This window comes from Neolamprologus brichardi, chromosome 12, assembly GCF_056152115.1.
Source record: "Neolamprologus brichardi isolate AB-2024 chromosome 12, ASM5615211v1, whole genome shotgun sequence".
NCBI lineage: Eukaryota > Metazoa > Chordata > Actinopteri > Cichliformes > Cichlidae > Neolamprologus > Neolamprologus brichardi.
The window spans coordinates 23276725-23301531 of NC_142115.1; the positions used below are offsets into that span (position 1 = coordinate 23276725).

At 39.7% G+C, this 24807-nt stretch overlaps 1 protein-coding gene across 1 annotated transcript in view; it reads left to right on the forward strand.

The window, feature by feature from the left end:
- The window catches only part of ccser1 (coiled-coil serine-rich protein 1), a 127521-nt gene that overhangs the window by 47918 nt on the left and 54796 nt on the right, over positions 1–24807 (forward strand). Inside the window, exons 8-10 of the mRNA XM_006789766.3 lie at positions 3448–3525; positions 15617–15694; positions 20404–20484. Coding sequence (XP_006789829.2) covers positions 3448–3525; positions 15617–15694; positions 20404–20484 — 237 coding nt within the window. The remainder of the gene's footprint in view (positions 1–3447; positions 3526–15616; positions 15695–20403; positions 20485–24807) is intronic.

Consider the following 24807-nt stretch of genomic DNA (forward strand, 5'->3'; position numbering starts at 1 on the left):
CCACTGCAGAAACCTTACTGAAGAACCTAGTTGACACATCGCAACAATTCATGGAAGATGGAGGGTGAGATTAACAGACCAGACTCTCAAAGCCCCAGAGACATATTTAGATATCAACTCCCAAATAGTAAGATCTTTGGAGAGCTTACCAAAAAGGCCAACATTGAAAGTACATTAAAAGATTTGAATGTGAGAGCATCACGTCTCAGAAAAAATAGATTTGCATAATTGAAAGTTTACATTGACACCTAACATTGACTTTTTAATCCAGAATCCAGCCTTGATTTTTGGGACAGCCTAGCTGTGAGCGATCTACACCTTTGAATTCAGGAGCTTGTAAAAGTTATCAAGACACGACTGGGCTGCACACAGCTGTTGTGAGCTTATGTGATGTAAATTGATGCAGTTTCCCATTCTTTATAAACATATAGACTATAATATCTGTAGAACAGGATTAAGAACTGTTTTAAAAGAATTTTCTTTTTATCAGTTAGTTAAGAGCAACGTATTTTCCAGTGGGGTTGGATAAAAATTTCTTATGGCACCAAAAATTCAAAAAATTGAGGAAAAACAATTTATATAGCTTCTGATTTCAAATTGAAATGATACAAACGATACTAATAAAAATCAAAATACTAGCACAAGCAGTAAGATTTGATGTCAAAAATAATAACAAAGGATTGTCCTATACAAATAAAAGATGCTTATCATTATGCAGACACAAACAATTTGAACCATGAACACTCCTTTCAGATATTTAGTTTTTTGAACAGTGTTTTCTGTCGGCTGCATGGACGAACATTTGTAAAATGCCACTGTCTGTGTCCAGAAATGTTTCCTATGATGATCTCCATTTGTCAGTGTCAGCCATGGATTCTAGGAAGACCGTGACAGACTTTTTGTTACGGCTTACACTCAGGCTGCTTCCTCCACCACGTTGTCAGAATGCGGATATAACAGAATGACATTGAAAATGCTGTTTCTTGCAGTTCCGATTGTGCCATCCAAATCTGTTAAAACAGTTTTTGGAAAGAACAGTGCCATTCAGAACCAGCTAATGTGCTCCCATCAGCATTTCCAAAAGTTCTGATGAACTTCTACAAATAAATGTCTGTTGGATTGTATAGATAGGTGTGGAACACAGCAAAGCGGAGTAATTCAATGTCCTCGCTTAACCGCATGACAGTATTTTAAAGCAATTTCTATAAAAAAAAGACGAATATCTGTCAGAGAGCGAGCTGGTATGAATGCCCCTTGAGTTATTTGAAGGTTTTCATTTCTTGATTTAACTCATGTGTGGATGTGATTAAAGGTGCGCATCAAACTACAAAACCTGCTTTCCTTTCTTAGGCCATTCATCATCTGTAGACATTTAGTTTCAGTGCAGTGCCAGTCATTAAATCCATGGCTCCCCGGCAGCCAATTCCTAAATCTAAGAGCCTTTTTACTGAGCCACGTCTAATTGTGGGGACAGTTGTGTGTTAAGGCCTGTGGGACAGGGGTGACCTTAAAGAGGAGTGTGTTAGAAGGAGACAGAGTGAGAGTGTGTATGTGTGTTTAGGGGGGTGTCACTGAGTACACGCCTGTCTGTCTACATAGGAAAAGGCATTGATCACCAATGACACATTGAGGGCCTGACGCCACAGCACACCTATAACTCTGATAGGGAGGCATGCTTCTTTAAAAGGTCAGCCAAACCAATAAAGCATCAAGTTTATGCTGTGCAAAGATTTGGGCTCAAGTGTTTCTCAGAACCTCCTTCAAAACCAATGAGACAGCTGGAATCTTGTGAGGTTTGCAAGATCACAATCGCAAGGAAATTGATCTTGTCAGGCTTCAAGCTAAGTGGCTGATCCTGAGTTGATCAGACCAAGTCAGCATCCTAGGAGGAAACATTGGCAGCTGTGCCGAGAGACTTGCAGACTACAAGTAACCATAACTTTAATCTAACCTTACCCTAAGATTATCATTAAATGAATTTAACTGAAATCCCAACCTAACCTTGTAACAGTGAAGTGGGCATGTCATGTTTTGTAGTGGCTGTGCTGTGCATCTGCAGGCAGACCAACTTGGCTTTTTAAGTGTGATTGTTTAGGAGATTAGTGTAACCGCTTCTATAGCATGTGTGATGTCAAAAGTGGAGATTATCTTAATTAAGAGAAGAGCAAAGAATACAAGCCAAGTGCTTTCTATCTTTCAAAGATCTTTAGAGAGCAGGATGTCGCGTTTCCTCTTTGATGATCTCTTACTTCCTCATATGATTCAGTAATGTGATCTAAAATGTCATGACAGGGAGACACTCACCAAATCACCTGCCAAGTATGTTTTTTAAAGTATTTGCCCTTTTTAAAATGAAAGCCATGGACAACATCATCTCAGAATGTTTGTGAAAGAAACCATCTGTCAAATTAGGTTATTTAAAAGCTGAAAGTAGGCTAACACTATGCACATATGATTAAACTTTAGCCTAATCCAGTTTTTATAGACTTCTTACTGTATATGTAACTCTGGTCATTTCGCCTAACAACAGTGGGGTTAGTTGGCATATAAATCTCCTAAAGGGCAAAATATGGCAAGGAATTGACTTCACCAAATATTCAAGTGGAGATAATGTTTTTTTTTTTAGATGATACTTATTTTTACCTTTCCTCTTTCCTTCTCTTGTCATATCTTCCATCTGTGTACTGTCATGTCCCTACCATGCAAAAGTACACATGTATAGCAGCAGTCCTAGCTTGAGACACGATTTTCCTCTCTGCTTTCCCATATGACCCATCAGGAGCCCTCAGCAGTGATCTATATACCCGCATATGCTCTTCTTAAGGGACGGTGTTTCTGTGCACCTGTGTGCAGATTGTACATGATTGCACATGCTCCTTTTGTCACATGAAAACAGGCTGTGTGCGCGTGTGTGTGTGTGTGTGTGTGTGTGCGCGCGTGTGCATTTTGGATCCCCTTCTGGCTGCCTCTGCTCTCTGCACACTAGATAACTGTGCTGAGAAGCAGTGCCAAAAAGCGTCAAATCACAACTGTCATCAGAAAAAAAGAGCTTTTGTAAGAAACCAGGTGAAAATAATGCAGCTGGCAACATGAAATTGTTCTGATACAGACATGTTACCTACATTTACATTTTTGAGGTCATTCAAATGTAGATGAATCAGATTTTCTGTAAAAATATATGAAAAGTCAGGGATGAAAATGAGCACCTGTCTTCAGAACTAACATTTTTTATACCTTCCTCTGTTTTCATACTGAATGTTTAGCGAGGCTTTTGTAATACTGCCTAACTGTGAATATATTTAGCAGAAAAAGAAGAGTTAAAAACAAAATTCCTTAATGTTGTAATGTTGTCATTTTAAGCACCTGACTGGTTTATCTTCAGCACAGTACAGCACGCAAACCTCATCGTGATGTTCTGGTTATAACCATGTTTTTGTCTTTTTGCAGAGCACAGAGACAAGTCCTGCCAGCAGCCTTCAGTCTCTACCCATCAGCCCTTGCAGTGAAAAATCTCTTCCGTTTAAGGTAACACGGAGCAGTCTGTTTTATACTAAATTTAGCGATTTGTTCAGTGAGAACGGCTGTATTACAAGCATCAAATTTACAGATCCATTAAAAGTGTGAGGCAATGAAAAATATTAATAAAAATGTCCTCCCAGCTTTATATCTTACAAAAACAGAGCTTATGCTTTCACTTAATACATGTACAGTAAAGTTGTAGTGCTCACTTGTTATTCTTTTTCCATAGCCAACCCTTCACTTCAGTTAGCCAGCTAGTTTAATTAAAAGAACCCAGCAGGCTCGGTGTGATCAAAAATATAAAACTGAATCTTCGTTTGATCCATGTGTCTCGTTCAGTTTTACCCATATCAGAACAATTAACACTTTTTTTTTTCACATCAGCTTCTAATGAATCACAAAAAGATCAAATAGGAAGAAAGAGAGCAGAGCAGCAAGGAAGGCAGAGTGATGGAGAGAGAGAGAAAGAGTTGGAAAAAGGATGATTAAAAGCAGGAGAGTTGCAGATATTGAATGGGAGAGGGGCAACGGGTTTTGATTGTCTTGACAGGCTCCAGATGCCCTCTGTCAACCTTGTCCATCCCAGCCGTGTGATCTGTATGAGATTTATTAATCTCTGTAGGGAGCATGTGCATCATTGCTCAAGTGGGTGCTTATGTGTGAGCGGGATTTAAGTTTACCATGGGAGGTCTTTTGTCGAGCTTTCCCCCCGGATTTAGTTGGGTCACATCAGAGGTCTTGTTAGCCTGTTCGAGGAGGGAGGCGTAGTAGAGCCATCAGCTCTGTGGTTCTCATCTTTGATGTGTGTGTGTGTTTTTTTTAACTGCAACATAATGAAGTTTCCTTTACATACATGAATGTACACACTGGTAGAGGTCTTTTAAAATACAGTCTAGTGATACTTACCCAGAAAATACTGACACACTGCCAACAAATACTGCGTTTGGTTGTCACTAAGTGCACCTGTATGTGTGTACCACTTAATCTTAGGGCTGTGTATAGACTTTGTGTTTGTATAGTTGTCACAGCGTGTTAGTGTTTCACAAAGAGTGGATGTTTGTGTGAGTGTATGCCCTCTTTATTGACCTACATGCTGTATCAGTGGCAGCTGGACGATAAGGAAAAATTAAAAATGTAGGATGGGACGCAGCATGCTGACAGCAGCTCTGGCTGAAAAGTACAGATGGACAGACAGGGAACATGGACCGATTGAAAAGAAGGGATCAAATGGGGTAGAAAAGAGTAGGAAATGGTTTCAGTAAACTATCCAAAACAGACTTGGAGACAGGCAATTGACTATAATCAAAAGATTATTTGACTGGACAGGGGGAACCTGAAATTTCTTTTTGGGGGTAATTTTATCTGATGTGACAGTGGATGTTGAGGAGGCAGAGAAGAAATAAGAGGAAAGATATGGTATGCCATGTCACAAATGTCACTGGATTGAATTGAACCGTGGACATTTGGATTATGTGACATGTACTTTAACCATCTGGCTTAGGCTTTCAATCCTAAAAGCTGTAATTTTCCGTCTGTGGAAAAAGGTTGGAGTGCTACTATGTACAGATCAATCAGAGTACTGTAGATTTGTGTTAGAATGTCTACGTTTGATTTTATCTCGACTTTGGAAGTGTGTATCGTGCCTCAGTTAAAAACAGAACATTTCCAGTTAATCCCAGTTTTTCATCAAGAGGAATGACACCCACTGGATATTTACACTTTTTTGGAACATTCTCTGCAAAACCAAGAGATGGTTGTGTGGGAAGATCCCATTGGATCGGTAATAGACCAACAACTATAGGGCATTCAAAGCCCCTTAAATCACCTTTCTTCCCCATTCTGATGCTGGGTTTGAAGTCCAGCATCTCTACATCCCTAAACGCACTAAGTTGCTGGCAGGTGATCGGCTGATTAGATAATTGCATTTATGAGCAGTTGAACAGGTGTACTTAATGAAGTGGCCATGATGAGTGTGTGGGTATAGATTGGGAGAGAGCAAGAGAGAGAGATGAAACACTCATTCAGCAGATCCTCTGTGCTTGTCATCAGATCAGGAGAGTTTTCTTAAAGGAGGAAAGGGTCACGATCGATAGAGATAAAAACAAATCAGGGAGAAAGCAGCAAGAATTGCAGGAAATGAGTTTAACTTGAAGATGGGACAGAGGTAGATGACTGAGAGAAGTGTATATATAGGAGAGAGGTAGGTGGTAAAGGCTGAGCTTTTCACAGAGCTAGATGAATTGAAAACAACATAAATACAGAGAGAGTATATCGCCTGAGTAGAAACTTCATATGAGGAAAAAGCTTCAATGTTGAGAAGAGGACATTGTATTTCTTACTTTGGAACAGACTGAAGAAAAGAGATGAGGGAGAAAAGCTGCTGGGAAAAGTGTGGGAGCTATAGCTGAAGTGTAGTCATTCAAGAACAAAGCAATCGGTTTGATGACATTACCTTGATAAGGAAAAGGGGAGGAAATAAACACCGGAGTGCAAGAGGTGGAGGCGAGACCAAGCGATGAACGAGAGATAGAGTTAAAGAAGCCGGTGTTTGAGAAATACTGCGTGAAGATGGAAGAAGAACAAGAGGGAGGGCTGAGAAGAAGAGAATTTGCCCTGGCACTCTAGAAAACGACTCGGCATGTGTAAAAATAATCTACGGTATCCACCTGAGAGGCTGCAGTGTCACAGTGCGACCTAGTTTAATTTAGACCCAATGCATATGACATGATTTTTACCAGATTTTGTCCCAGTTAAAGTATTCTACTGTATCTTAGAAGAAAGTAGCAGAAAAAAAGAAATCGCGCTAGAGTTGCCGCTAGAGTTGCCGCTAGAGGTGTACTCCACCAGTGTGTTCATTAAAGAAAAAAATGTCAAGGGCAGCAAGTTTTGCACCTGATGAAATGTTGTTTTGTGTACACTCACCTTTGCTTCAGCAGCACGGTGAACTTCTTTTTATAGTGGAACACTTATCATCATGTCAGATGCAGCGTAATTAGAAATTAATAATGCATAATTCTGAGGACTGTGAATTTATAATTACCGACTTTTCCCCACAGTGATGCCCTAATCACTGCGAGAGGGTTAAAAGGATGCATGCTTTCAGGAAAGCACGGAGATATGCGGCTATGTGCGTTATACACACCTTTCTGACACAGACAACACGCAGCTATATCGAGATGCACAAAATGTCATTTCTTTAAGCTGCAGCACAGAACAGACTGCCACTCTCATCTCCCCGTTTCATCCTTTGTCTCGTTTCTGAATCTCTCTTTCCAGATAACCGTTTATCTCTGTTACACTGCGTGAGAAACTGCGTGTTTAGTAATTGTTGTAAGGCTCAAGCATCAAATTCCACTTTTTTTTTTCTTCAAATTTTGCTCCTCTGCATCAGTGGTCCTGTGATACGAGTTCTCGGGTTAAAATCAAAACCGTTGATAGTGAAATTGTAACTCGTCTTTTTACATCTCAAATTATTCATTACGTTTTAGCTCAATGTGGGGTGCTGGCAGAAAAAAAATTACCAATTAGACCATTCTACTGTGTGCTATGATAAAGCCTGGAAAGTTTGCCACCCTGCCCCTGGGCTACCTTAGAACTAGACAGCTGTGTTTCTGATTCCACGACACCTGCTGATAGGAGGAAACCATGGCTCATTATTTGTGATTTGCTAATAGGGTCAGAGAGCGAGAAGTGATATTTTAGAGACAGCTTTAAACCTCAGAAGTACAGATACTGTATATATTATATTATTTCTATCACCACAGCACTCAACTTTTGGACTTCACAGGAAAACATTTTAATGATTTGAAAATTTCCCTACAAGCCAAATGTTTTCTTTCAGTTTTAATGGATGTGGAGTTCTTACTTTACACAGATATGAACTCACTGGATGCTTTATTAGCCAAACCTTGCTAGTACAGCGTTGACCCCCTTTTGTCCTCAAAACTGACTTAATGATTTGTGGCACTGATTCAACAAGGTGCTCGAAACATTGTACAGAGATTCTGGTGCATATTGACACAATAGCATCAAACAGTTGCTTCATCCATGATGTGAATCTCCCCTTCTGGTACTCTGTTGGACTGACATCACAGTCATGTTCAAGACACCAGTTTGAGATGATCTGAGCTTTGAGACATGCTTAGCTATCGGGCTGGAATAAGCCATCAATACTGGGGAACAGTGTGTTTGTAAAGGGGAGGATATGATCAGCAACAGTTCTCAGGTAGACTGGGACATTTAAACAGTCCTTGCTTGGTACTAAGAGGCCTAAAGTGTGCCAAGACAGTATCCCCTACACCATTACACCACCACAAGCCTGAACCGTTGATACAGGCAAGATGGATCCATGCTTTTCCATGTTGTTTTCTGCCAAATTCTGAGCCTACCATCTGAAAGTTGAAATAGAACTTGAGACTCATCAGACCAGGCAACATATTTCAAATCCTCTGTGGGCAGTTTTTGTGAGTTCGTGTAAATTAAAGCCTCAGTTTTCTATTCTTAGCTGACAGGAGGGACACATGGTGTGGTCTTCTACTGCTGTAGCCCATCTGCTACAAGACTCAACATAATGTGCGTTTAGAGATGCTTTTCATACCTTGGTTTTAACAAGTCGTTAGTTGAGTCGCCTTCCTATTAGTGTGAAGCAGTTTGGCCAGTCTTCCTGCCGTATGGCATTAAAATGGCTTTTTCCCCCAGAGAAAAGCTTCTTGCTGGATGGTCTTTTTAGAGCCATTCTCTGTAAACCCTAGAGATGATCGTGTGGGAAAATTCTCAGTGGAACAGCCGTTTCTGAATTACTTAGACGAGTCCATGCAAAATTCAAAGTTAAATCACCTTTCTTCTCTATTCTGATTGGTTCAGCTTGGTTTGAATATCAGCAGGTTTTCTTGATCATGTCCCCAAGCCTAAGTGCATTAAGCTTCTACCACGTGTTTGGCTTGTTAAAGACAGCATTAACAAGCAGTCAATCCGGTGTAGTGAGTATATTTACAACCCCTGAACCATGTACCGGTACTGGTCCATGAGTCGTTTGGTGCCGGGCTGTGAGAGTTGAGGCTCGTGTGTGAAATTTATGGGTTTCAGTGTTTTTAGTGTTTTTCTATCTATTAAAAAAAAAAAAAAAAAAAAAAAAATATATATATATATATATATATATATATATATATATTTATAACTCTGATTCCCTGGGTCTTTTTTTGGTGCCGATACTGGTTTTATTTTGATGTATTCATCCACAACACCCTAAAGGCCGGTCCGTGAAAATATTGTCGGACATAAACCGGTCCATGGCGCAAAAAAGGTCGGAGACTGCTGTTTTAGACGTCTAGTAAGCACATTTTTTGTCGTTTTTCAGACTTGGATTTAGTTAACTTTTTTTATGTTGCTATTTGTTGTGAAGCACTTTGTGATCCTTGTCTTGAAAGGTGCTATATAAATAAAATTTGACTTTACTTTACAGATATATCCATTGGTTTCTTTGTGTATGGGTGTGTCCAGAGCCACTTAAATCTATTTTAAAAGCTACTGACATTATGGTGACCTGCTATTGACAGTTAATTTAATTTGAAAAGACAGCTGACCGAGGTCAGAGTAACCTGTTATCCTTTCTTGATAAGACTTGATAATGTGATGCAGATCACACATTTTGAATCACCTCTTCTCTGTTTTTAACTTAACCTCCTAGGACCTGGCGTCCACATATGTGAACATCACATTTTGGGTTATTTAGACCAAAATACTCAATTTTGCTCTACAAGGGCCTGATATCCACTTACGAGGACATTATACTGCTACTGTTCTATCAAAATTTTAAATGAATATCCTCATATGTGGCCCTCATTTTTCTCAGAAACAAAAATTAGGTAAAAAAATAAATAAATCTGGTAATTCTTTGTTTTTACATTCATCAGGTCCCAATCAGCCCAAATATAAAAGAGAAATTAAAAATGCATGCCGTGGAAGAGTTCGGGTCTCAGGAGGTTAAACGGAAAAGTTCACAACAAAATCAAATCTACATATTTTTCATCTAATCTGTAGGGCTGTTGATATAAGCTTTTTCTCTTGCCCTTTTCAATGTGCATAAATAAGCTATTAATATAGTTACCAAGGCAGACATAAAGTAGATAAACAGAGACAGCAAGCAGATAGAAATGAAGATGGATTCAGATACAGGGTGAATATTAAATACTTGAGGCAAGCAACTATATGCTGGATCAGTTTGCACATTTCTCTTTGTGATATAATTTTTTTCTTTTTTTTGGTGACGAAATGAAAAGTGAGGTTGGACAAACTGTACTGGATTCTCCAAGAAGCCATATGTGAGATGCCTGAATTATATTTGGTCTTGGTACACTGTGCCATATCACGTTTATAGACCGTTCATTTGTGTTGAGGAGTCCACATTGTGCTGCATGTCTTTGTCGCTTTTTTCTGGTGGGGGTTTTCCACACAGCGTAGCTAAGTACACAGTTTTTATGCAAATGATTTACCAACAGAAAGCATTCCATATCTGGACATAAATCATGGAGTCTTAAGCTGGCATTCAGTGTACTTAATTTCGTAATTTTTCAGCTGTGACCATATCAGACTCTCAAAACGTGATCAGAACTTCCACAGATGTACTTTTTAGTTAGAAACAATGAGTCATTTGCGTAATTAAGATTTATTTTAAAAAACTTGCATGGATGTAATATGTATAAAGGAAAGAATTTTTCCTTTTTCATCCTGTTTAACCTTCGGGTTTAAAATGATAAAACCGAATGTTCAGTCCATCTCTCACGAGAAATTGCGTGTATCTCAGAGACTGCATCTCGGCTTATGAGTGATAGATTCACAATTTAGTTCATGTCTTTCTTTGTGATGACACATTAGGCTTTCTCCGTGCGTTACCTGCATCAAGAAGTCGGCTTCTGACTGAGACTCCATTTAAAGAATCCATTTAAAGCTAAAGGGTGGCTGAGCATTTGAAACAGCTGCCGAGAATACGGGAAGTGCCTCCCTGCGGGTTTAAGATTTATGGACGCTTCTGAAACGTTTAAGTCAAATCAGATTAGCTGTTATTGTTTTGTGTTTTGTTTTTGTCTGTACTAAAAGCAAAGTTTAATAAATTAGGGTTTCTGAGTCCCTTCCCAACATGTGTATGCTGCAGTGCTGCTAAAAATAAATTGTCCGGGAGACCCTCTTATGGCAAACTGTGGTGCGATTGTAAGACTCCAGGTGTGGTCAATTATTATTATTACATTTTACATTTTAGCTAGTTTAATTCTCCAACACTCATAGTTAAAGTGCAAGGTTAGGGTTAAATGCTGGATAAATTGGTATAAAGATAACACGGAGAAGGCATTTTGTCATGTTGTTCTTGCTTACACCCATATCATCAATATCAAGAAAACTCCAATTTGTTAAAGAAATTGAAGAAAATTTGATGTTGACTAATTGACAAACAACCAGCACATTTTCTCAATGATGTTTCCCAAAAAAAATAAAAAAGTTGAATCATTTCTCGTAACAAGAGGAATAAAATTCATCCCCATACCCTCTTCAACTGACTGCTGATTACATGCATAGAGAGCCTCAAATGCTTTACAAAATCACATCTCTTTGCAAAAGTGGATGCACTCCAATGATTTTGATCAGATTTAGCCCCACCGAGGCTGTTCTGTTCACATTAGAAATAAATTTGTATGCCCCACTTTTCTGCCATGGGTTCTCCATCCTATTCTGCCTTGAAAAATTGGTTTGAATGCCACCTGATGGGTGACTGAATGCACTTTATGGCGCTTCTTTCGGCGAGCAGAATAAAATTTCTCATTTTAGCTTTAAATGTGCTCATCACGTTGAGATCTTATTTGTATGTGCACTGCCCTGGCATTGCTTGGCTCTGCATGTCCAGGGGCCGTGGATAAAAATTGCATTGCACTGTAATTCCTCAGGGATTAATGCAATATTTCTGTTCAAGTAAAGCTGAGGTCTGCCTTCCAGTAAAAGTACAGAGAAGAATTGTGACAACTGTATAACTGTTCAAAAATGACCAAACCAAACTATAAAGGTAGTAGATACAAATTGGATGATTTGTGGCCTGTGTATGAACTATGCCATGCCATCACCTTCACCACACCAAGACATAAAATGAAAATAGATTTTTTTTCTTTGTTTTACTATAAAGAAGTTTAAAAGGGGAATAAAGAAACAGGAAGATAATATTGCATAAAAATCTTTCACATGTTCAGCCAATAGCCATCCACTTATGTCCACGAATTATTGTAGACTAAATCATTTATTGCTGCATTTATAAGTGCAGTATACACTTACCAGACATTTTATTAGGTACATTTTGCCAGTACTGGGTTGAACCCCTTTTGTCTTTGCGTTCATTCTAGTGGCTTATAATCAACAATGTGATGAAAACATTCTTCAGAGATTTTGGTTCAGTAAAGTGTCCCTGGATTTAATCATAACCCTGTTCTTGTCAATAACTCCTTTCTTCTGTTTATACTCGCAAGGTGTCAGTCCTATAAAGAAGCCCATTAGGTCAATAAAGCATTGGATTTAGTCTCAACACTGATGTCAACACGACGATAGCATCGCACAGTTGCTGCAGATTTGTCTGCTGCACATCTGTGATGCAAATTTCCTGTTCCACTTCATCCCTTGGATTGTATATTGAATTCAGGTCTGGTGACTGTGCTGGCCATTTGAGTACGGACATGACACATTAAATAAATTTGAATATCAAACCATCTCTTCAGACTGTCATGTCTGTTGTTACACTCATTCATGGCCTGAACTGAAAAGGCAGATCTTCTTAGAGGAACTCTCCACGAGCGTTTGACTTTAACGCTCTGGTCACCTCTTTGCGAGCAGAGTTCTACGGATCTTTTCAGCGGTTAAGATGCAATATTGTGAGATTATATTAAGCTGCTGTATTTCTTTATCACTCGTTTTATCTTTTTCTCACATACCCTCTCGCATGTCTTTCTTCCGTTTCTACTCCTAAGGTGTTTTCTGGGTCGTAAACAAACCGACGAAGTCAATAAAGTGTCCCTGGATTTAGTCATTAGCCTGTTCTCAGCATTTCATATAACTACTCATATACATGCAGTTTTAAAAGCTGCAGATAAGCCACATAGAAATGCACACACAAGACAATGAGGGATACCAACTGTGCCGTTGTAGCCAGACAGCTCATTTAGTGCAGCCTTCAGTCCTGTTCGGGTGAGATTAATTTTAGAGGCTGACTAATGTAGTAATTGTCACAGCATGTTAGTGATTTTTCAGTCCCATCCAAATCTCATGTTAGTAATTTGTGTGTGTGTATGTGTGTTCTTTAGTAGGAAAATAATATCCTTATTATCTATAAATACTGTTATCTCCCCTGCAAAGGCAGGGAAACAGAGTGCATTCTGATTTAACACCACTGGGTTTTGTTTTTGTTAATTGTTTTTCTATTTCCTGGTGGAAAATGTATTCTTTTATAGGTTTTATTACCGTGGAAGCACTTAGTGAAGCTTTTAGTTATGTCCTCCTTGACCATTATCGTGTGCCAAGGTAAGGGCCCCTGCATACACTTCAACATCAATTAGACTTGCAAAATAAAGAAGCCGTTAAAAAATAAAAACCACCTTAAAAACTTTGCAGACAGTGTGAAACCTTCTCACCACCTCTGTAACTGCAAGCTTATCACGCAAAGATCAAAAAACATCTATTTCCCCCCACTTTGTTTAATTGCCAAAATTATTGGGACTCGACCTCTCATGATTGGCCAAGTTTTTATAATTGAAGAAGTAAGAATGCTGTGAAATTTCTTTTCTTTTTGTTTTGTTTTGTTCACCACAATTTCTGGCACTTTTCAATGGGAACACTTCAAGGGAACACTGTGAATGGTTACCTGAAAAGATTAACAGCATTTGGTGTGATCCTTTTGTTTAAATATTTATCACATTTCAATAGTTTTAGTTTTTTTCCCTTTTACTATTATTTTCCTATTATATTTTCTTTAATTTTGTTTTAGCAGCCTAGACTTCTCCCTCCTTATGCCCTCACGTACATCCACTGACACATACATCACCCATCTACATACAACACCTCGCGTACATCATAATATCCTTAACTTTATTCACTGTGCAACAGCACAAATTGTGCTTAGTCTGGCACTTCTACCATTGTTTGTCACTTTTGTGTTATAGCCAATCAGAAAAACAGACTGGCTAAGATAACATGCGAGTTTTTCTTTTCTGCACTACTGCAAGAATATTATCTGGATGTCGAAACAAAACATTACATAGTAAACTTTATATTAACATTAATTTATTTCCCTTTTTAAAGATACGGTGTTGAAAATTCATTTATATTACCCTGAACCACAAATGATTGCCAGAAAACCATAAACCATGAAGCCAAAACAATCAGATATTATACATACTTTAAAAAAATCTTTACAGATAACACGGATACAGCACACTCATTCATTTATTTTTAAAATGTCTGTCAGCCAAAAATCCATCCATCCATCCCTCCATCCATCCATCCATCCATCCATCCAGCCATCCAGCTTCCCCTTGATTAAGTCACAATTGTCTCAAAGGGTCAACCAAAGCTACTGAATGAATAAGTGTCAACATGTACAATACAAAACTTTGTACTCTACAGTGATCAGGCAGATTACAACCTCCTCATGGTTTACACGTAAAGGGTGAGAAAGTTGAATCTTTACAGTTTCACAATCCTTTTTCTTACACAGACTCAGACTTACAGAAATATTTTTTTTCTAGCCCTCGATCCCCGGGGGTGTTCGGTACTGATTCACCGTACAGGTTCCATATTTACTTCTCTGAATTTTGAAGTGACTTGAAGAAAATTGTCAGGCTTGATGGGTCTTTTTTGCATCACAGAGGTCATTTAAAGGACGACGATGTAGCTATATGGTTCCCTGTGGTCTCCCTCTGACTCTGCGTGTCCTTTAGCTAGATGGCTCCCTGTGGTTTCAGACCATCATGCTCAGCCTCAGGGCCTCTCTGTCCTCTCCTCTATCAATGTCCCCCTTTTCTCACATTTCCCCCTCATTTTCCTCCTGTTATCTTGCCCCTCTTTTCCTCTTCTGCTTTTATGTCCTTGAAGAGGTAATGACAATCTGCCTGTCATTTTGCACTCTCTATCTTTTTGCTCGTTTCCTCCCACTTCCTTATCCCCTTTCTCTTGTTCCCTCTCTCTTCACATTGCGTCGCTCTTTGTCCACATTTTAACTAACTGCCTGTTGCAGACTTAACTTGAATATTTTTAGCGAACACTGTTGTGCCTTATATCTTATTTCTGACTTCCCCATGAGCCATCCTCTCAAAGCTCTCTGTTGACTGTAGGCAGGGTCTGAAGATGACTAGGCATTTGAAAACACTGAGAGTGAAAAGGAGGCGCCACGCTTACATTTTTGCTTTAAAAAAAAAAAAAAGATTCCACGTCAACTAATTTTACGTGACAAAAATTGTTTTTATTTATTTATTTTGTTCACTTTTGCACTGGATAAATGAGACTAACACTGTTAAATGAGGACAGCGGCACAATTATAACATAAATATCAACCAGATTTTAATGTAAGACATGTTCGCAACCATTCATAATTTCTTTTCTTTTGCCCTTAAGCATTTTGTAAATTGTTTTTAAAGGTGCCATAAGAATAAAGTTGTTTTCATTAGTTTAATTATTTTCTATGTCTTCTGGAGCTACTCTTCATCTTCCCTGCAAAAAAAAAAACATCCCCTGACAACACAAGGTCAAATAAAAACTGCTGTGTGCTCTGGGGCGCTGCCACAGGACACAACGAGTTTATCGCCGTGATGTAGAGAGAAGAGGAGATCACAGTCGTGCAGAACGCACCGCATGACAACTTTATTACACAAACACAGGGCTCAGCAAGAATCGCAACACTCAACAGACTCATAAGTACACGTGAAAGACCCGCAGATACACACAGAAACTCTCCGAGAATCACATACAAGCATCCCTGTAATGTACTTTTGGCTGCATGCATTGCTTTGGTGGCTTTATGGTCCCTTAGATAAAACTGTAATGTTAAACATGGTTTGTTGTTTCTTGTGTTCAGGATCCCAGCAGAGAGGAAGCCTTGCTGCAACAACTGAGAGAGAAAGATGAGCTGATTATGAAACTCCAGAGCGAACTGGTAAGATCTTAGTTCTAAAAGTAATTCAAAACATTATGTAGACTTTTGATGATAATGATGCCCGAGTTCCTTCTTTTGCAATGTGGCATGGGGTTTTTTTTCCTTTCTTTTTTGCACAAGAAAAAAGTAGAATAAAATGACAGTAAGTGACAGCTTCTGATGATGCCCTTAGTAAATATAAATGAATCCAGTGAGGTGAAATATTTATTTTTCCCTTCCAAAAAATACTCTAATGTCTTTGTAGGTGATAAGAGAAGCAACTCAAAGTTTTAGACATGGAAGGTTTGCTCATATATTGTGTTTTATCTCTATCACAGTGTCTTTTTCTTCATCTTTGTCTTTTGGAACTTTGATATGAATAATTAAAACAGCTTGAATGTGTTTGAATTATTTGTTTTAAGGATATAAATTAAAGACAAATTTTCTTTGAAGCACATTTTAAGGGTTCAAACTTTTAAAAGAAATGTTAACTAAAAAAAAAACCCATACGGATTTCAAAGGACTAGAAAGTGTAACTTTTGTTAAAATCGCTTTGTCAGTTTATCATCTTCTTAAGATCTTCTAGAAAAGATTGACCATAAAAGAGAGAGTACATTATGTGAGAATGGTTTTATAGTTGGCTTGAAGTCACAGCATCAACAGCAGAAAGCCTGTCTTCGTTAATGTAAACTGCTCGTTCACGCCAGCTTAATGTAATGACAAAAAATTATTGGGACTCCCGCCAAACGAGAGGTATAAGATGCGAAGCAACGACTTTTCCATTTTAAATGTGCTCACCATTTATTTGAAATATAGAGATGTAAATGCAAAATGTATCGTCTTGACAGTGTTTTCCTTTTTTTTCTTCCTTCCTGTCCTCTGGAGCGTGATTGTTGGATCATCTGCAGAAATGCCATTAAAATGTCTGCAATTTGTCACCTATTCTGTTGATGTAATGCAATGCAGACATTGTGCCAGGCTTTAGTAGAATAATGTGCCAATGTTGTAGCGGTATTGTAAGAGATGCCAGTCTAACCCAGACTTGAGTCTCATGTGGCATCTGTTTGTTTGATCATTCTCTGGAACATGCGTCTATTCCCCCCCCCCCCCCCAACTCTTTCTCTCTTTCGCTCCCGTCCTTTCGCGTTCTGGCGTTCTGTCAGCAGCACCTATCCCCCTCTCTCCTCTTTCTCACTGTGCTGTTTTCAGTGCTGTGCGCATCTAATGTCGAATTAATGTCAAAATTGAGCAATTTTCAGGCAGCCTGGCTGGCAGGCAGGCAGACAGGCAGTAGGCTACGTGTAACGTCAATGTTCCTCTCTGAAATTTGTGTTGATGGGCAGTGTAACAGACTTAACACTCACACATTAAAACACCTTTTTAAGCCTTTTCACATTGCAGCTTCTAAATAAAACACATTTATTCACAGGTCTCTCTTCTGTGCATCGGTGTTTCACACTCCCTCTCCCATACATTATTTTTGGACCTACCCTATTATTGAATGCCTTTGCACTGGGATCTACATCCTCCTTCATATCCCCCCTCAGTCATGATAATGGGACAACTGACCTCAATAAATTAGAGTTTAACTGTTTGGTCAAATGTTTTCTGCTTACAAAAAAATGTATATTACCAAAATGAGTCTGTTCCCCTACAGCTAAGATGTGTTATGATTAAATATTTAACACACTCATGTTCAGTATTTGAGTGGAAATGAAGGAAAAAGTAGATAAATAAAAAAACCTTTTGGTAAATCTTGTACTCTAGATTGTTTGTAGGTTTAATTGTTCGCGATATAGCAAAAGGTGGTCTGTTTTTTCACTCTGCGTGTTAGTTGTTCCACATGTTGATATTGCCGATGTATCGTGGCGTTGATATCCTCTTCTGTTTTGGTCATATGTAGTGCTGTGATTTATTGTTAAACATCTCCACTGGAAAAAGATATCTTCTGAGTCGTTCAGATGCAACTTTGCAGAACAATCCTTCCACACAAGTCATACGTCCAGTCTTTCCCAAATTGTGCTGACTGGTTTAAAAGTAGGGTGGAGCAGGAAGCGGAGTAGAAGAAGACTTCAGCTCAAATGGAAGTAGTGTGAAAAACATCAAATATTAAAATAAACAGCATGGCAAAGTCAGTGGCTGCAGTGGACTTTTCAGCTCTTTGTGTAAAGCAAGAGTAGTCAAACCAGTTGTTTGTGACGTTGATCACTGGTAACAGTAAACAGCTACCACACGTAGACGACGGTCTCCAAAGCTGTGTATAGGCACAACCAGACACAAACACAATACCATAAATCCACCTTAAGATGTAACTCTTGGGTGTTTATTTTATTTTATTTTTTAGCACAGCAGGTCTGACCTTGGGGTGGATGCACCGAGATGACCACTTGGGAAGATTGACAGCTGACTTGAATGTTTTCCACTTGTGAATAATCTTTCTAAGTGTAGAATGATGGACTTTAAATTGTTTGGAAATGACCTTATAACCCTTCCTAGATTGATGGGCAGTAACAATTGCCTCCTCCAAGATCACTGCTGAAGTTTTTCCTTCTTGGCATCATGTTAAAGCACCTGAATGCTTCAGACCAGAAAACAGGCAAAACTGGTGCTTTTATAGAGGTGATGATCAGTTAATCAAGTGCCTTTGATTAGCAGCACCTGGGTGCTACTTACCCTCATAATTCCTTTTGAAGGAGTACATAGTTTTTCACAGGACTTTGCTTAATTTTCTGAATAAATAATCACACAGTGTAATATTCCTCCTGCTTTTATTCATCTGAGGTTGTACTTACCTAATTTGAAGACCCACAAAGAAATGACCCTATGCTAACTTCACGATCTGCTACTGAAACACTCCCGCTGTGACTTAAAACTGTGCAAAAGTTTGAGGTCTCAACTTGGGTAAAGTTTTACTTGAGTTTTACTTATCATACTAACGGAAATATAGAATATCACCTGACCTATTCATAAAACAGTCCAAGTCTTTATCTAATTTAATCACATTCCTCTTGTATTTACTTTACACCTGAATCTATAATTATGGTTCTTTTCTGCTTGTTTTTTTCACTCTTTGTCTCTCTCCCTCCCTCTCTCTCTTTCCTTTGCTTCTACATGGGGACATTTTCCTGCTGGGATTATCAAAATTCTTCTCTTTCATTCTCATTTTATTCTCCTAGATCACACATGGTTCTATCACTCAGAGTTTAGGGTATGCGGTTGCTTTTGCATGCTCGAACACACACAGATGCGGATCACCGCTGACAGTGTGTATTCATCTGCTTGGCACTTCTCACTGACAGAGATGTTTTGGCTCCCGCAACCAGCTGGATACGATTTCCAAACATATACAGCTCGTGTGATGTCACGAGAACAAGTCTGCGTGTTTGTTTGCATAATAATAATCTAACTCTCATCCGCACTGCATCCACAGCCTAGCCCTGTTTTATCTGCCCCATATGCCCTTGGGCATTGGCATTGCTTCACATTTATGAAGTTGTGCAGTTTGTGTGCGTGAACATTACAGAGGATCTGTACCTGTCTTTGTGTAAGAGAGTCTAAAAGGGAAACCTTTCCTGCTGCAGCTAAGTTAAAGTGCAGCATTTGAAGGAAAGGGCAGCTCATAGCCAAAGCTCTCCTCGCTCTGCCTCCGTCTGTAAATCTGCCAGTGAAAACCTATTAATTATCTCCTAGAAGGACCTGCTAGCTGGCTGGCCATCACTAGCTGTCACTTTTTATGAGTTTTCTTCTCTCTCTGCTGGTGCATTTTGTTGAAGGACCGTGTTCCAACTGCAGCATTTAGCTGCAGAAAGCCTTCCTTTTCTTTTTATGCATTCAAAGGCATGATTAATGAAAACTGATTTTTAACTCAATCTGTCAGCTTACTTGTGCTCACTCTGAAGTAGACAGTATATATTTGAGTTAAGAACTATAACATAAATTCATTTTATTCTAGAGTACTTACCATAAACCCGTCCTTACGCCTAGTCCTAATTTGGTTGATGAATTTTAATCAAGGTTAATGAATTTCTCAATATTTCATAGCCACTGCACCTTTCAAACCGTTCTCTTCTGTAACCCATGAGCAGCGTAGGGCAGAGATGTCAGAATGATTAGTGACATCGTCATAAAGTGCTCCCGGTGGAAGTAGTGCTCAGCTCTTTTCATTCAGAGGACTCGCATCCTGCTTTTTTCAAAATAATCATACAGGGGTAACACCGGAGTTGCCGGCAGCCTCCCGGTCAAGGTAAAAGTTCTGCATTTAAAGAAAAAGAGCCAAAGCTTTTCTCTCTATCCTTTGATTGTAAATCTGCCAGAGGAAGCCTATTAATTATCCAGTAGAAGGACCTTCTTAGTGAGCTGGACAGTGCTACCTGTCAATTTTTATGAATTCTTCTCTGAGGGTACACTTTGTGGAAGGTCCATGCTCCAATATTTGGCTGGAGAAAAGTTTTCCTGCAATTCAGCCCATTTTTACGACCTCTTTGATTTCCAGAAAATGCAGCCAAAGGAAAGAAATGGTTAAGGCTGTTCAGAGATGCAGTTTTTCCTTTTCTTTTGATAGCTAACTAAGCATGCAAGCCAGCTGTACCAAGTGTTGTGAGCGGAGGAAATGGCGTAAGTCTGCTGGGAGAGTGCTTGTTCTCATTTATATATATTTGATGTTTCTCTCGCTTATTTTTTTTGTGAAATTTTGGACACGGCTGATGGGTGTGTGTTTGTTTTCTGTGCAGGAGAGTGCCAAAGCTGCCCTGAAGATGAAAGACTGCCAAATGACTGACCGCACAACACAGACTGAACACATGGGGCCAGAGGTGAGTCACTCACAGACAGTAGGCACACTTTAGCTTTGTGAGGCTCAGACACACAAACAGGGCTTTGTACACTATCTTTTAAGGCACCTGAGTCACAAAATTAGGCTCAGTTTTTAACTTTCCAGTGCAAACTCGTTCCTTCCCTATTTTTCTATCCTCATATTTGTATCATTGCATTTTATGCTGCGTCACAGCAGCCGTCTCTCTGCCCCTCCTTTTCTTTTCCATCTATTAAAAACCATCTTTTCATGTTGAACTAAATCTATAATCCATCTTACTTTTTTCTGAAGATATTTTCCTGCAGTGACAGTCATATTATAGTCCACTACCTGCTCCGCCCCTTCTTCCTCCAATTCCCACAGTGCTCAGAGTGCTGTGATGCATCCTACCTGCCTGCTGCCTAACGCCTTCAGCTGACATGGCCTCTTTGGCTTCACTAGGGGCTGACAGTATGGGAACATAGCAGACTTAATGGATGACTGTCTAAAAATGGCTGCCTGTGGAAACAGGAGCAGAGTTTTGGGGTCTGTTTCTTTGTCACTCTTTTCTTTCTTTTAAAACACTTTTTTCCCTCGTCTTCTTTGCTGCTCTCAAGGTTCCTTTATATCTTTAATCCTGCTGTGTATAAAGTTGGCAAGAAACACTGTTAAAGAGAGAAAGCTTTGCATTTGTGTGAGTGAGTAGGTGCACAGTGTTCCCACCAACGCACTGACTTCCCAACACACACTGGCACAGGATAGCGTTTGAGAGCAAATCGAATACATTATTTGGACATTGTAACAGAAACAACAGTTTTGCATGAGCAGCAGTGTCCCTTCATCTCCACATATTCAGCAACAGAAAAAAAAATATCATGCAGAGCTATCAGTTTTAAAGCAGCTGATTTTTATTAAGTTTTATTGTCACTTACTACACATGGCAGTCATAGAGATGAGAGCCAGAAGCAGAGACCTCAGAGAGTGGAATGTTAATTGAAAAATCTACTTTGTTAAATCAAGGCTAAAAATAATAAATAACACACAGTGGAGTGCAGACTGTTGAGTCACTTGCTGTAGCTATAAAGTCAACAAACACAGTTAAATCAACAGATATGGTTTTGCATCACTACCTAATATCAACCTAAGAAGCTTTGCATCAAAAGCCTGTCATGTTTACTCTGTACTCTTGAAGCCTCTGTAGAATATTACTATATTAAAGTAGTCAGATTTATGAAATTTATTTCGACTTTGTAACATCTTGGCATCGGCGGATCAAGATCTTGTTTGTGCCCGGCTTGGACGATATATTTTTTGCCCGTTACAGTGGTCGCAGTGTCAGATTTTGTGATCATAGAATCATAAAATCTTGAATCTGTTGATAGAGATACTGCTCCTCACTCAGTCCTGCTTTTACACTTATAATGTGATCAGGAAGGAGGCACTAGCTGGTGATTTGGGATAATATTTTAAACAGATAGTGGCAACCAAGGCTTTATGTGTTTATCACACAGCTAAACGTGCTAGTTACAATAGCTGGTGAACCTTATACTAGAACTTCAAGGAAGCCACAGAGCTGCGTTTTTTAATTTTGATGTCCTTTGTATACAACTTCACTTTTCTGTGACATAAAATGGTTCATTGTCTTGCCTGATCCCCATTTTCTTGCCTAACCCAAATCAACACCTCGCACAGTTCAGACCGGGCTACCTGGTCAGATTATTGTGTTGATACAGTGTAGTCCAAAAACCCCACAAAACATTCATAATTTGTGCATCTGTGCTTTAACAATGTCATTACTCAAATTAGAGATTGAACACACATGCCTACTTTTTATGCCAGCTGAGTAAAGTAATGAGATAATTGGATATGCCTTTAATCAAAATAAATGGTAAATGGTAAATGGCCTGTATTTGTACAGCGCTTTTACTAGTCCCGCCTAGGGACCCCAAAGCGCTTTACACATCCAGTCATCCACCCATTCACACACACATTCACACACTGGTGGAGGCAAGCTACAGTTGTAGCCACAGCTGCCCTGGGGCAGACTGACAGAAGCGAGGCTGCCATATCGCGCCATCGGTCCTTCTGGCCATCACCAGTAGGCGGTAGGTGAAGTATCTTGCCCAAGGACACAACGACCGAGACTGTCCGAGCCGGGGCTCGAACCGGCAACCTTCTGATTACAAGGCGAACTCCCAACTCTTGAGCCACGGTCGCCCTTTAAAAATAACTGGTGAGAACCTTGATATTTACTTTACCCGACTGGAAATCGAGCTGTTTTGGGCTATGAACATGTAGTGCTAGTAGATGTTTCTGTTGTCGGGAGAATGGAAAGTAAATGTGAAACAGACAAGACAAATATGCCTGTTTTCACACAGGGTTTTGAAAGGTCTGTCACACACATTAGCTATCGAAAATAGCACAGATCTACAGTAGCTGCAGTGCACTTCTGACCAGGTCCACACAGGCAGGCTTAAGAGAAGAAAAATTCTGTGAATCTTGACACCACAATTGCAGTGTAGTGCAGGATTGCTAGTGACACTCCCCCTACTTTGTTTCTCTGTGATGCACAGTGAGTCACCAAAACAGGTGCAGGCAAGGCAGGGACCTTGCTGTGCCTCAGAAAAATGCTACTTTACTGCTACATATGTAGGATGATACAATCCTGAAGCCTATAATTTTACCATACCTGCAATCATTCTCCCTATCAGTTGTTTGTCGTAGACATCTGTTGGTTACTTCACTTCATTTTTTTTACACACACTGACACTGTTTGTTGGCTTCATTTGCCATTACTGGCTAATGGACTTCTCAAAATGTAGTCTGAAGTAGCTATGTGCAGTTTTTTGGTGCTCAAGGCTAAAGTAAATAAAGGTGTGGCGCTCTGTTTGCAGTTGTATTGCTGTGCAAATTTGTATGCATGCCCATGTGTCTGCCTATGCAAGTGTGTATGGTTGTTTTGCGAAGTAGCCATTAGTCCTGGCCTTGGACAGCGGTGTCAATAAAATGCTGTTGAAAGTGTCAGAGTAACTTCAGTAAAATAGGTTGCGTTATGCCTCATACAGTATAATTCACTCATCAATGCTGCTGTTTGTGTGTTTTATGCGTTGTCATGACTGGTGTGGCACAATTTGCGTATCAGTATGGCCATGCCATTAACGGGACATGCCTTTAGTTGAATTATTACTCATTGTTTGTCCTGACGAAGGGACTGCATATTGAGCAGTTACTGTTGTTTGATACCCCAAGTTCTAATATTTTTTTCCTCCCTGACTTTCTGATTGCTTTTAATTCTTTTCATTAAAACTAATTTCAGACAATCACTTTGATTTGCCTCATCAGGACCACCAGGTAGTGAAAAATATGTTCGGCTTTTGTTCCTGCGATGTAGTGCATATAAAGAGAGATTCAATCTCTAAAGATTCACTCAGTTATATCCACTCTCTGAGGTGAAGTGGTTTGATTAATTGGCGGGTAATCATTTTAATTCAAGAAGTGCCACTAATTGTCTCATCTGCTCTGCAGGTGGAAAACAGTGATGTTAGCATGCTGTATTGGTCTGTTTAACAGCAGTAGGACAAAGGTCTTATGGGCGTTGAACGTGCTCATTGAAGTATCGAAGGTACTTTGGAGGTATGCAGTTTTCCAAAAAACTCTTTTACCACGCTGTAAAGGAAGGAATATAGGCGTGGATCATATAACGATCTCTTCATCTTAATAGAGTCCATCCAGCTTTAAGAAGTCTGGCCAGTACTCCAGAGTATGGCTTTGGTGTCTATTATAAGAATATTACCTGGCTATACAGCCTTCCATATGTTCAAGCCCCTCGAGAAGATGGTCCCTTAATTAGAGGAGCAGCTGGTTGCCCGCTAGCAAGCTAGGCTAGCAATGCAGGTGACTTAACTCAGCAGTAGATTTCAGCATGTGTGGCCTGATTTTATGCCATGCTCCACCCCCCACCCCACCATGTGTGCATAAAAGCGAGGGGAAGAGTAACAGAGTGCATTGCTACAGCATGGAGCAAGCCTATATAGGTTAGCTACCCCAGTGCATCAAGGACAGTCTGCTAGCAACAGAAAGTGTGTCTACAAGTGGGGCAGCTATTTCTACTGCCTCTACCACTTTCGCGGGGTCGACCATCTCACTCTCTCCATTTCTCTCTCTCTACCTCACGCTCCCTATTTTCTGGAACGTCCTCTTGCTTTTCCTCACTTGGTTTTCGTCCTTTCTTTCTTCCATCCTGCTTTTGATCGCTGACCCCCCGAAAGCGCAGAAGTTAGCTTTCAGAAGCTCTCCTCTCCGAGCTCAGGAAACTCATGTGGGATTGTCCTGCCCTGGTTTCCCT